At 39.9% G+C, this 14,055-nt stretch overlaps 1 protein-coding gene across 7 annotated transcripts in view; it reads right to left on the reverse strand.

Annotated features, from left to right (window-relative positions):
* The window catches only part of VTI1A (vesicle transport through interaction with t-SNAREs 1A), a 419,413-nt gene that overhangs the window by 167,665 nt on the left and 237,693 nt on the right, over nucleotides 1–14,055 (reverse strand). The window contains exon 9 of one of the 7 annotated variants that reach the window (XM_012448006.3): nucleotides 7,998–9,820. The exons of the other annotated variants lie outside the window; for them this stretch is intronic. Within the exon in view, the coding sequence (XP_012303429.2) occupies nucleotides 9,781–9,820 (40 nt within the window). The 3' untranslated portion in view covers nucleotides 7,998–9,780. Of the gene's footprint in view, nucleotides 1–7,997; nucleotides 9,821–14,055 lie in introns of those variants that run through there. 7 annotated transcript variants of the gene reach the window in all.

Genomic DNA, 14,055 nt, shown 5'->3' on the forward strand with positions numbered 1-14,055 from the left:
ATTGATAGTAACATGTGATAGAGACTGGCTTTAAGGTATATCTGACACTATTTGCTGAATATTTTAGCTTATGTTACATTATGAATCTATATTGCTGCTGTGGGCGTCCATTCCAAAGCAAATAGATTTGCTTAGTTTAAAACATAAATACACAACCCCAGATGTCACTTAAAAAAGAATAAAAGTAGACAAAACCCAGAATGTGCTATTAATGCCTTTCTACAGGGTGAAGAATACACACACACACACACACACACACACACACACGCGTAAATGCTAATACAAAGAAACAAAATTTCACGCAGCTGTTTTCTATTTTATTTTCTTGTTATGGAACAAAGCTATAAACAAAATAAACCAGTAAAGCTATTTAAGCCCATTCATTTCTCCACTGGTAATGGATATAATTACATATGTTTTTAAAAAATATCAAGAACAGAATTAGCTGGGTGTGGTGGCACGCACCTGTAGTCCCAGCTACTCGGGAAGCTGAGGTAGGAGAATCACTTGAACCTGGGAGGTGGAGGCTGCAGTGAGCCAAGACGGCGCCATTGCACTCCAGCCTGGGCGACAGAGCAAGACTCTGTCTCAAAAAAACAAAACAAAACAAAAAAAACAACAACATAAAAACAGAAGAAAAGCAAAAAATCTGCAAGTTTGTGTTCTAATTCCACTTCTTACACAGTACTAATTAATATGGCTTTTCCTGCTTAAGAATAATTTATGTCCAAGTACTACTTGACTATATGTAAGAAAATATTTCTGATTATTCTGAATAAAGAAAAACTGATATATCATTAGAATAAAAATATTGCCTTCCCAATCACCTTTTGCTTCAAGATCCCAGAATGCTTTATTGAATAAAAACTGGCAAGAGGGAAACACACAATTAAAGCTAGTGTCTTCTGCCAGCCACCCTTGTAGCAGAGGTCATAGAATTTTTGAATACTTTCCTTTTCCTGTTCACTTGTGTCACTTAATGATTTGTTCACACAGCTCAGTACATACTCAGGGAAATACAATTCCTCAGCAGAAAAAGCATGGTTTCTGGCTGCTGTGACCTGACTCTTTGCTAAACAAATTCCAGAGTGCACACTGAAAAAGTGGTGACTATTATTTTTTCTTCTCGAAGACTCAGCCCAAATTAAGAAAACAAAGAAAACAGAATCTGACCAAGGAAATAATAGAGGAAAGTTGCTCATAGGTTTTCTTAGTTTATATTTAATGGTTTTATTTTGACCAAAACAAATAGCCCGATGAGTGAATTCATTTTAGAAATCCCATGTTTCCTCAATATTAAGACATTTTAGTTGTAATAGTGCAAAAATGAATATAGAATGTAGACAATCTATTTTCCATCAATACTAAACACATCCTGAAATCTGAAACAATTTCACTTAGGTTGGTCTTAAAATGCATGCAAATTAGGCTCAGGAATTAAGACTTATGCTACAAAAATGATAAAACATACTGTGAATTTCACTGGTTAGGAGAAAAACTATAAAGAAGAGAGTGTGCTTTCCGAGTCCTCAGAGCTAGCTAGAATTGTTAGTCAGGTCAATTTCACTGAAAGTCCCTAGTCTTAAGTCAAACAAGCATGCAAACACATTCCACTTTATAGAAAATAGAATAAGTAGCTCTGATGGAGATACAGACCTTGAGATAAACTTATATGTAAACTGTATTTTATATATATATATATATAATCATTCTCCCCAATAACATTTTTCTGTAGACATGGCATACTCAGTAAACAAAATGCATTGGAGGCATTGTAAAGGAAAGGTCTTTCTGTAAAAAAATTCTCTCTAGAGCACTTTGTACAATGTTCTGTAGGGTAATAAGGTGCTTAGCAAATCTTACATAACAACTTACACGTTTCATCAAACTTTTCAGAGCATAGGAAAAATGATTAGAAACATAATTTTAACCTCCTCTGCTTTTTGTCATGAACCTTGGTGGATGGGTCACGTGTGGAGTAAAAAGGCTCATGAAGGTGTAAGTTTTCTTGATTTTGCAATCCTGGATACATCCACTCCAGGGCTGTTTGGGTGAGGGCAAGCTGAGGGCAGTGCTTGTCCACTAGACAGGCAATGCATCTGCAATGTGCGTTTCCACTGTCTTGTGCCTTTCCTGGAATGAGCCTGCCAGAGATTCCAGTAAAAGAAGGAACTATCCATAATCAACTGGTGACATATTTGCAAGAGTAAATATGTGTATTTAAAGTAAGCTAGAGACTGGTCACAATGTCCCAGACTGACACTGAGTAACTGACTCCTGAAGTTGGTACTCCTTCTCTTTTTATGAACATAATAACCTCAGCAATTACGGGAAAACTCAAAATCAATGCAAAAAAGCCAAGCTCCTTTTTATCTTTTATACCTTACACTTTAAACAAAAATGTCATTTAAAGGCTTAATTAGATGCTTTTTATTTATGTAAATACATATGTCCTTTTCCTTATATCCGATGTTACTTACTAATGCTTGTAGAATTAATCAACCCTCAAATTAGAAATATTGAACTTTTTAAATGCTTTAAGTAATTAAATGCAAATGCTTCAATCAGAAATAAAAACAGTAAATACTATACAGCAAAGTTTAAGGTAGGTATTATGGTAAGATAAATATTTCCCTAAATTTGAACTTTTCATTTTTAGAAATCAATAGAAAGAGAAAGCTCAAAAAAATTTCATGTGTTCCATTTTCCACATAATTTAAAGGGCATCCAACAAATGGAAGATGAATTTATATCTTTTAGTCAATTGCTTTACTTTGGAACATTTGCTATCTATCTGTCTATCTATCTATCTATCTATCTATCTATCTATCTATCCGTCTATATCTACCTATCTCAGAGTCTCACTCTGTCACCCGGGCTGGAGTGAAGTGGCATGATCTCAGCTCACTGCAACCTCCGTCCCCCGGGTTCAAGCGATTCTCCTGCCTCAGGCTCCTGAGTAGCTGGGATTACAGGTGCCCACCACCACACCTGGCTAATTTTTGTATTTTTAGTAGAGACGAGGCTTCACTATGTTGGCCAGGCTGGTCTCAAACTCCTGACCTCAGGTGATCTGTTCACCTCCGCCTCCCAAAGTGCTGGGATTACAGGTGTGAGCCACTGTGCCAGGCTGGAACATTTGCTTTTTGAGACCAACTCAGATTGAATAAGATTTTTTATTTTTGAGACAGAATCATCAAACTTTGTTTAAAGGAGGTTAGAAGTAAAAAGCCACCCCAAATAAAGAGACTAACTCTACCATTCATAGGCTCATAGGCATGCTTCCAGACATTAGTGTTTTCTCCTAAATGTGTTTTCTTCCAGATCTTTACTAAAATGCAGGAATGTAAGTCAGCAAGCTTTATGTAAATCAATGTCATAGCTCATCTGTTCTTTTACTCACTAATCCATCTATTCATGCATCCATCCATCCATCCATCCATCCATCCATCCATCCATCCATCCATCCAAATACTTCCCGAGTGTCCATTCTGTTCCAGGAACTAGCAAGGCACAGCAGATGTGAAGCAAAATAAGCTTCAGTCCCTTGTCCTCAAGGAGCTTTAAGACTTTTAGGGTAGAGATGGAGATGGGAAGTGCAGTACAGATTAAAACAGATGAAATATTTTAAGTTTGGGATCAGGAATGCCTCGTTCCACAATGGCACAAAGACTGAAGGCACAGTGATCCCAGTAGGGCCTCTGAATGTGTCCAGGCCCTTGGGCCAGAACTGCCTTTGATTTCTCCAAGTGCATGTTCATCTTGGGTCAGTCAGCACTCAGGAAGAACAACCAGGGCCTTTTAACTTACTTTTTGTGCTTCCTTTGGAAACTGAGACAATAATTTGATCACTCCTTTCATTCAATCACCATTTTCAGCTCGGAGTTTGAGTTCTTCAAGATCTTTACATTTTACATGGTGAAGGTGCCTTCAGACTTATGTCAGGTAAGCTATTTTTATTTTTGTTTACTTATTTATTTATTTTTAGACAGAATTTTGCTTTTGTTGCCCAGGCTGGAGTGCAATGGTGCAATCTCAGCTCACTGCAACCTCTGCTTCCCGGGTTCATGAGATTCTCCTGCCTCAGCCTCCCAAGTAGCTGGGATTATAGGTGCATGCCACCACGCCTGGCTAATTTTTGTATTTTTAGTAGAGATGGGGTTTCACTATGTTGGCCAGGCTGGTTTTGAACTCCTGACCTCAGTCAATCTGCCTGCTTTGGCCTCCCAAAGTGCTGGGATGACAGGCATGAGCCACCGGGCCTGGTCAGATAAGTTATTTTTAAAGAATTATTTGTAATTTGAAATCATTTAACTTCTTTCCCCTTAACACTTGGGAATTAAAAAAATTACAGTTACATTAAAAAAAGTTTTAAGATGCAGAAAGATAAATGCACTTCACATGTTTGGTACTTATTTATGTTTTGATTCCATGTTTGAGTGCTTAAGAGTTTATCAGAGGTTGGGAATCAAAGTGAGAGAAAATAGCAGATATTTGTGTTTGCTATGGTATTTCACTTGCGCTCGTGAGAGAGACATTCATTCATCAAACATTTATCGAATGCATATTATGCACCAGGCACCAGATTTACTGACATGGTGAGGCAGAGATGAAAGCCCGTTCCTGCCCTCCAGGGACTCACTGTCTGGTGGGGAGATGGGCAAGGAACCTGACAAGGACAGCACAGCAGTGGTTCCCACTGTGATGTGTGCAGACCACTGGAGAAACGAGACCGGATTTTGGGCAGCACGCAGATGATGACTTTTAACATTTTATTTCAGATATTAAGTTATGCATCTATTTTAACATGTGAGAAAATGTGTAGCTAGCACATTAAAACCATAATTCCATGGGCAGTATGCTGTGTGATAAAGCTAAAGAAGAAGACACTGAGCCAATTTAAAGGAAAATAACATGGGTGTTAGGCAGGTAGGCATGCCCTCCCCACCTCCGTGAATAAAAGCAGTGATCGTGGCTGGGCGTGGTGGCTCATGCCTATAATCCCAGCACTTTGGGAGGCCGAGTCATGTGGATCACGAGCCTGTCTCCATAGACCCTGCTTTTACCTGTCATGCCCTGCTATACACTATGGGGCATAAAGTTTCTCAATGGCACAGGTCACAAACCTACAGGTGATAGGTGGGTAATGTAAATAAGGAAAATAGGTCAAATAAGATCGAACAGATCGAGACTATCCTGGCGAACACAGTGAAACCCTGTCTCTACTGAAAATAGAAAAAATTAGCCGGGCATGGTGGCACGTGCCTGTAATCCCAGCTACTCGGGAGGCCAAGGAACTGCTTGAACCCGGAAGGTGGAGATTGCAATGAGCCGAGATTGCGCCACTGCACTCCAGCTGAGCGACAGAGCGAGACTCCATCTCAAACAAACAAACAAACAAAAAAAACTCAGGGTACTACTAGATTCATTGACATCTGGGAAATAAGGCAGATCAGTGTGGGTAAATAAAAAGAGATGACATTTTCCAAAGGCTGGAATCCTCAGTGCATGTTTTGGGCCTGAAATAAGATGCCATGAAAGAAGTGTGTGCTTCTGCGATGGTACAGGGAGGGGAAGGACACTGACATGGCTCGGGGTATTCAGAGGCTTCCAGAAAGAGCAGGCACAAGGATGAGGAGAAGTTGTGCTGAGAAACAAGTACATTTACTAGGACCCTTCATTTGTAGAACTGTGGAATCTTAGGTTTGGATGGAACCCCAGAAATCATCTGTTATACTCTCTGCAATTAACTTTAAAGTACTTCTGCATAGATAGGGAGACATATATATGTGCATTAGTTAGTTTTAATCTACACTCCAGGGTGGAATGTTTAGAACTGAAGTGAGCTAACGGGAATATACATTTCAGAGGTGTTTAGTAACATTTAAAAGGCTAATGAGAAGCCACATTCCAGAGGCAGCTCCTACATGTACAGCGGCTATCTTTGTCTTATTAATTAGTTACTCTTAATTAGCATAACTAATAATTATTAATTAAGATATTAGAAATGGTATTGAAGATATGTGGACTGGCTCAAAATAGTGTCATTCACACTTCCATGGCCTGAGTGGAAAGGTTATCAGAATGCAGTGACCCCAACTGAGTCTCCCTGCATGGTGTCCTTGAATTTGGATTTTGGATTAGTCCTGTGTCCATCCGTCTATTCAAAGGAGGATTTTACCACATGACTTTGACTAGAAGGTCAGCTGACTCCCATTGCTACACAGTCTCACATCTGCCTCAAGTGAACCTTTCATGCAAGTTGCTGTCAATGCACCCTCCCATCAGGAAAGAGGACAGGACTTTATTGGGCCTATCAGACATGCTGAGTGATGGTTTTGTGCATGCTTGCTAACTTAAATTTCTATGTATGCCCGGATCCAGACTGAGATTTGCTTTCATTTGGATACGTTACTTGGGAGGCAGGCATGGTCCTCAACCACCTCCAATTCATCTGCCTCAAAATGTAGCCACTGTCCACCAAGAAGAACCTAAAAATTATGAAAGATCAAATTTGCTACAGTCATATCTCAACTAAACTAGCTCTCTCAGAGAGATTAAGTGATTTGTCCAAAGTCACACAGCTAGTTGGCAGTAGAACTGAGTTTAGAATGTAGGGTCCCTTGCTGCATCTTCCTAACCAACAGTTGTAGGCCAGGGATGCTCATGCCAGTTATCTGTGGAACTTTTATTTTATTTATTTATTTATTTATTTATGAGACAGAGTCTCGTTCTGTCACCCAAGCTGGAGTGCCGTGGCACAGTCTTGGCTCGCTGCAACCCATACCTCCTGCGTTCAAGAGATTCTCCCACCTCAGCCTCCCAAGTTGCTGGGAGCACAGGCACACGCAACCACGCCTGGCTAATTTTTTTATAGTTTTAGTAGAGACAGGGTTTCACTAGCCTGGTCTCGAATTCCTGGTCTCAAGTGATCCGCCTGTCTTGACCTCCCAAAATGCTGGGATTACAGGTGAGCCACCGCACCCGGACTGTGGGACTTTTAAACAATGCATGTGCACAGATCCAGCCTGGGAAATTCTCATTCTGAAGGACGGCTGGGGCAGGGGCACCTATGTCTGGGGCAGGGGCTGTGTTTTTAAAAAATCTGTGCAGGTGACTCTGATGCACACACCTATAATAGAGAATCACGGGGCTATGGTGTGGATACTAGCAGGTACCATCTATTGTACATTTTCTACAGGCCCTGTCCTGTGGTAGGTACTTCACATGCTCATATTTTTTTTTATTTTTACAACTAGCCAGCCAATGAATAAGGTGTTTTTAGCATTTTACTCAAGTGGCAGCTTATAAATGGCAAGATGGAGATTCCAACCGAGATTTTCCTGTCTACATAGACCCTGCTCTTAACTGTCATGCCCTGCTAGACACTATGGCGCATAAAGTTCCTCAATGGCACAGGTCCCAAACCTACAGGTGACAGGTGGGTAATGTAAATGAAGAAAATAGGTCAAATAAGAACTGGGGTGAGTCGGAGGCCAAGTGGTCCTTTAATGGGTTCTGAGAGTTTGGATGCTTTAAGAGCAGTGATGCAGAGCAGCCGGAGCTCTCATCCACAGTTATGGGACTGCAAAAGAGTTCAGTGTCTTTGGGAACAATCCGACAGGTTCTTATAAAATTAAACATATACTTACCATACGACCCAGAAATCCTACTCCCAGATATTTACCAAGAGAAATAAAAACCTATGTCCGCAAAAGCATATATACACAAATATTCACAGCAGTGTTATTATAATAGCTCCAAATTGGAAGCAGCCTACAGATTCATCTACTGGTGAATAGATAAATAAATTGCAGTATATTCCTACTCCGGAATATTACTCAGCAATTAAAAGGAATGAAATACTAACGTACGCAATCACATGGATGAATTTCAAAAGCTCTATGCAAGTGAAAGAAGTCATATACAAGAGACGACACACTGTATAATTCCATTTACATGAAATTCTAGAGAAGGCAAAACTCTAATGTCAGGAAGAAGACCAGCTGGGGCAGGGTGGGAAAGGAGATTTGAACGCAAAGGGGCAGAAGAAAACTTCTGGAGTGAGGGAACTGTTCTATATCTTGATGTGTGGTGGCAGAACAAGGCAACACAGCTGCGTATGTGTACCAACATACGTCCAACTCTACAGTTAAAACGGCTGAATTCTGTTGTATGTAAATAATAATTTAAAAAAATTGTTCAGACCAAAAGAAAATAATTCTGCAGGCCACTTGTGGCCCACAGACTTCCAGTTTTCAACCTTTGGTCTCAGTAGAGAGATTCCGTTTTAGGTGCCCCTGAGGAAATACAAAAGATGACAAAAGTCATCCATCATCCTTCCCAGGGCTAGGCTCAGGAAGAACGGTGACATTTTCGTTCATCCCCCTCTTCCAATGCTCTGTCCTCCTTCATCACATGCAAAATGCTCCCATGCTGCCCCCTGGCTGTCCAGCACCTCCTACCAGGGCGCCCCACCCATGTCTCCTTTTGGAGTCAGCTCCAAAACCATCCTTCCTTCCAGCCCTCCTCCTGACCTCCGGTACTCAGAGGTGGCCCCTTGGTGCTCTGTGCAAGGTGGAGACATATTTCACTTGGTTAACACATGACCAGATAAGTGCACATGACTGTTAGTGATTACATTTCCAAGCACGGACATCTGATGAAGTCAATACATGAAGCCTTAAGCCAAGTTCAGTATTGCCTTCCAGTCAGTTAGGGAATACCCTGGAAAAAGTGGGGCTGTTTCTGGAATCTACTGCACTCTTCCCTACCAGAGTGACTTGCCTGCTCTGCTTAGACATACATTTTTGCCATTAATATTATCATTAAACACATTAAAATTAACATATGCAAGTGGTTTAAATGGATACTATAGAAAGGTACAAATAACTCTCAGTACTCAGTTGTCAAAACTCAGCGTGCTCTTAAATACCAGGCTGAGGAGCTCTAAGGACACGCTAGAGGCAGCCCTTCTACTTTCTGAAAAATGAATGTCAACCACACGCTGCTGGGCTTTCCTGAGCCTCCATATATGTCATAATAACTTGATTTTTTAAAAATCCACTAACTACAATAACTATAAAAGATTGACATTAATAGTACAAGCTGTAATGTTAAATTTAAAACAAAAAGGCAGAAGTTAAAATCGGTTACACTACAATTAGAGCCATATGAAGAAAAATGTCAAAAGATGAAGAAAAAGTTAAAACTAAAAAAATTGGGGTGGGAGATAACTGTAGATGGGGTGGGTTATAGTGTTAGGAGTGATTATTTTTTCCTTTTCTTTAAAAAAAAGTTCTCTTTTGCTTTGATGTTACTATTTGTGTAATAAAAATCAGAAGAAAAAGACTTGGCCAGGCGTGGGGGCTCACACGTATAATCCTAACACTTTGGGAGGCCGAGGTGGGCAGATGATCTGAAGTCAGGAGTTGAGAACAGCCTGGCCAACAAGGTAAACCCTGTCTCTACTAAAAATACAATAATTATCCAGGCATGGTGGCAGACACCTGTAATCCCAGCTACTCAGGAGGCTGAGGCAGGAGAATCACTTGAACCTGGAGGCAGAGGTTGCAGTGAGCTGAGATTGCGCCACTGCACTTCAGTCAAAAAAAAAAAAAGACTTGGCCACTGGCCAGGATGCTACCATGTCACCCATTGGTTGATGTCTGCAGGGCTGTGCCCATTTCTTCCTCCTCAGAGATCTGCAAGGCCGAAGTGTCCTTCAGTACCCTGCCAGTCCTCTCAAGTACTTGGTCAGCTGTAGTCATGCTGATGAAATCAGCCCCTTCTTCTTCTGAGGCTGGCTGTTCTCGTCGCCCTTTGCAAGTGGAAATAATAAAAGCCAGAGAACTTGATCAACAAGGCAGGTGTGTACCAAGAAAGAACCCCAGTGCCCAGAGATGGATTTCATTCTGAAAATGTTAAAAAATCATATCTTGACAAGACATATGATTCATACATTTTTCCCCAAAGCAAAACTGGGTTAAAATTTTCAAGTCCTATTAAAGCAAAATTGTTGCTTAAAAAAAAAAAGTTGTAACATGCCTAGGCCTGTTTTCTTGATGTGGTGAAGTCTGATTTGATTTTGCCTATCCAGGCTCTCTGATCTGTGGCTTCTGAGGGTCCTCCAGGATCTGGCCCTGGCTCCCCTCTACCCCTCCACTCACCTATTCTCAGCAAGGAATCCGATTATGTCACACTCAGCACAGCTGAGGGAGCAGGTTACAGAGGTGCCCACAGAGCCTCTGAGGAGACAGCACAGCTGCACGATCAAGAGAGCAAATTCTAAAAGGAGGCATTTTGGGTACCAGCTCAGGATGGCAGTTTTGATGGCACAGTGCCCCTAAAGAAAAATTCCACCTTTTGGTGGGGTTCTGTTCTGTCTACATACATAGTTTGTAGTACCTTTCAGAAGCCTTAGAAAAACACCATGAAACCAGTGATGTTCAAGAGGAAATAACGTGTGAAAAGAAACACATCAATGGTTACGTGAAAACCATGAAAGAACATGGCCCTTTAATAACGTTCAGTCTGTCCAGAGCATATGGTAGGCACTCACGCTGTGGCTGACTTTGCGAGGCAGTATTTGGAATGGCCCCCTAAATCCTGCCTCACTCTATTACTTAGAAGGACACCTAAACCTCAAAGAAGATTCATCTAAAGAAACTGGCAAGTGGGAATTCATTTTCCCTAAGGCTTCCAGGCCCTGTGTCAGTAAGTCATCAATAATTAAATACCAACAGTTAGAATAGGACCACCCAGGCGGACAGGCCCAAGGGTAGAGCTATAGAAATAGTTGGTATGGCCCCCTTATCTAGGGCAATTTAAAAAATCACTCAGGTTCCAGTTTACAATGGTGCCTCATCCATGAATCCTAATGCTGCATCAAAGTGTCCATAAGGTTTGAATGAAGAAAACAGAAGATGATGAAAATATACATCACCAAAACTTACATCACAAACTGCCAGAGCCTAGAAGGATTTTCTGTTACAAAAAATGAACTGTGTTGAAAAATGAAAGCAGTGGTTCACCTCCCACATAGTCTTCTACTAGATAGAAAGTGTATGGTTTGTAACAACCAGAAATCAAGATGCAATCTCTCTCATGAGTAAGGGCTGTAACTCAGGAGGTATTTGAACTGCTGTCTTCTTTTTTTTTTCCTTCACATTCCCCATCTTGTTTCTGTTCTATACACAGTGAGGAAACTAGAGTTCCCAGGAAAACAATAAATCAGTATTAGGTAGCTATAGAGAAGGCACGGCATCACGCACTGAATTCTGACCACTGTGGTCTTCATAAATAGTGTGGTTTTTTTCGTGGTGGTGGGAGGGTAAGGTTGGAAAGGAGATGACAGTTGTGCACATAAGAGGTGGACATTTTCCCCAACAGAGTCAAGGAATGGCAGAAGGAAGAAGCCCCGTTTCATTCCAATAAAGACAGTCTACAGACAAAGGGAATTGAGACAGAGGTGAGCACATCAAGCAGCTCTCCATTTGCAGATTCAAGAAGTAGTTTTGAAAAGTAACCAAACAAAAAACTCAAAACAACATGCAGATGATGGAAAAATCGATACTACAGAACAAAGGAAAAAACACAACATCCTAAAGATTCTGAGAAAGAACGCAATTCTGAAACTTAGGGACTAAAGTCACCAAAAAATGTTTTAAAAAATTGTTTGGTGTCCTTAAGAAGAACAGTAAGAAGATAAAGCTTTATAAAGTGAGGGTAGAAAACTGTAAGGTAAGAATCAGTGAGACTTCAAGGAGATAAGAGATGAGGCAATAGGTTAGACAAAGAAAAAGATTTCAGGAAAACCAGTAACGCAACAGCAGCATTTATTTTCACACAACCAGCAGCACTTACTAGAAACAATGCTACAGAGAGCGGAGTTAATGGTGTTGGAGATAAATGAGAAGAAAAAGAAGAGAACAAAATGATTTTTAAAGCATGACAAATATAGGAGATACAGAGGTCTACTGTGAGATTCATGGATGATCCTGACACCAGAAAATTTAAAATGGAAGCAATAACCCAAGACATGGCTTTAAAAAATCCTCTCCTCGTGGGTAGAGGGAAGACTTGAATTTTCATACACAAAGTTCTGTGATCCATGTAAAATGAGTGAAAGACCTCATATCTAGAAACATCTATACTCTGTTTAATTCCAAAGATTTATAAAACCAAAACTAAACAAAACCTACAACACGTCACTACAGAGCACCATAAATTGGTCTATTCCTCTGCTACTCTGAAACACGAAATTCCAGAAGACAACAGTTCCACATCTACAGATTCCTACGAAGGGTAAGATCTAAAAATATTACAGCCAGCCCAATGAGCACAGATACATACATATGTATATGTCACATATATGCAACTGGTGGCAGTTCCTGTATAGAAATAAAAACAGATCTAAATCATATATCTTTCTTGAAAAGTTATTTGAAGATATATCCCAGCTGACTTCAAGATTAGAGAGCTAAGAACGCAAGAATGAGGAAGTCATAAAAGAGATGAGCATTTATTATCTTCAAGGATGCCACACTAAGCAAATAATATGGTTTATGAATGAAGATATATAGCTTCACTGTACAACTATAGGCTAGAAAAAAACCGTATGTTTAACATAAAGAATACATTTCTATGAGGGAATACCATACAACCATATAAATAATGATTACAAAGTTTTTAATGGCATGGGAAAACATTTTCAGTTTATCCTTAATGCAAATAATAGGATATAAAATATTACATGTTGTACATAAATAAAATACATAGAAAAAGCTGGAATAAAATGAACCAATTAATAGTTGTGACCTTTAGCCAGTATAATTATGAATAATTTTCTCCCTGTTTCGTGATGTTTTTTTCCCTTACAAAATAAGAGGTTTCTAAAATCATTTGTTATTAAAATAAATGTTTTAAATTTGGCAAAAATACAAGTCACAAAGACTGTGGGGAAACTTTAAGCTGATGATATTGAGTAGAGCAATATAAAATTGAACTTGAAACATGGCTGAAAGATTGGAAAGGAATACTTGGGTCAAAGGAATAGCTTGCTTCAAGGTAGGGGGATTAAAAACAATTTTTTTTTTTTTTTTTTTTTTTTGACACAGAGTTTCGCTCTTGTTGCCAGTCTGGAGTGCAATGGTGTGATCTTGGCTCACCACAACCTCCGTCTCCCAGATTCAAGTGATTCTCCTGCCTCAGCCTCCTGAGTAGCTGGGATTACAGGTATGCGCCACCACGCCCAGCTAATTTTGTATTTTAAGTAGAGATTGTGTTTCTCCATGTTCGTCAGGCTGGTCTCGAACTCCCTACTTCAGGTGACCCACCTGGGCCTCCTAAAGTGCTGGGATTATAGGGATGAGCCACCAAGCCCAGCCAAAACAAATTTTTTCTTTAAAAATTCCTTTTTTATTATTTTATGTTTTATAGGAAAAATATGATTTAAAAAGAATATTCCCAAATAAAAAAGTTAGTTATATCTTAGATATGGTAATATTGTAGAAAAAGAAATCTTTCTGAAGCCAGCAACAACTTTCCGCCTACAGTCTCCCAAAGACCACTCAGGTTCACTTTCCTGTTCCAACCAATTACTGTTATTACAACTCAGGCTAAGCCTGAATTGAGGGCAGGCTTTTATTTCTTACACTCTTATCCCTAGCACTTAGCCCAGTGTTTGGGGAATCTCAAGTGCACCAGAAACATTTGGTGAATGAACAAACGAATAACAGAAGGAAAGACTATTTGATTTTATAGGTATATATCATTTGGATTCATTTGCATTCATCTACTTTTTACAGCATCTCCAATGTTGAAAACTACAAGCATGCTTTGCTTCAAGAATTCTCATCACTTATCATAGATTGCATGCTCCATGGAAATCCAGCCAGAGCCAAAACCTGGTGCCATATTTTTATTTCTCTTTTTCCATTTCAAAAGAAAAAGCTGTAGTTAATTCTAATTTTCCTGCGGGCAGAGGGAAGAGGAACTTTTTATGTGTGTGAAAGAATGGCACCCCCCTCAGCCATCTGAGGACAGTTCCTCCCA

This window comes from Aotus nancymaae, unplaced genomic scaffold, assembly GCF_030222135.1.
Source record: "Aotus nancymaae isolate 86718 unplaced genomic scaffold, 86718_ANA_hifiasm-v0.15.2.pri h1tg000010l, whole genome shotgun sequence".
NCBI lineage: Eukaryota > Metazoa > Chordata > Mammalia > Primates > Aotidae > Aotus > Aotus nancymaae.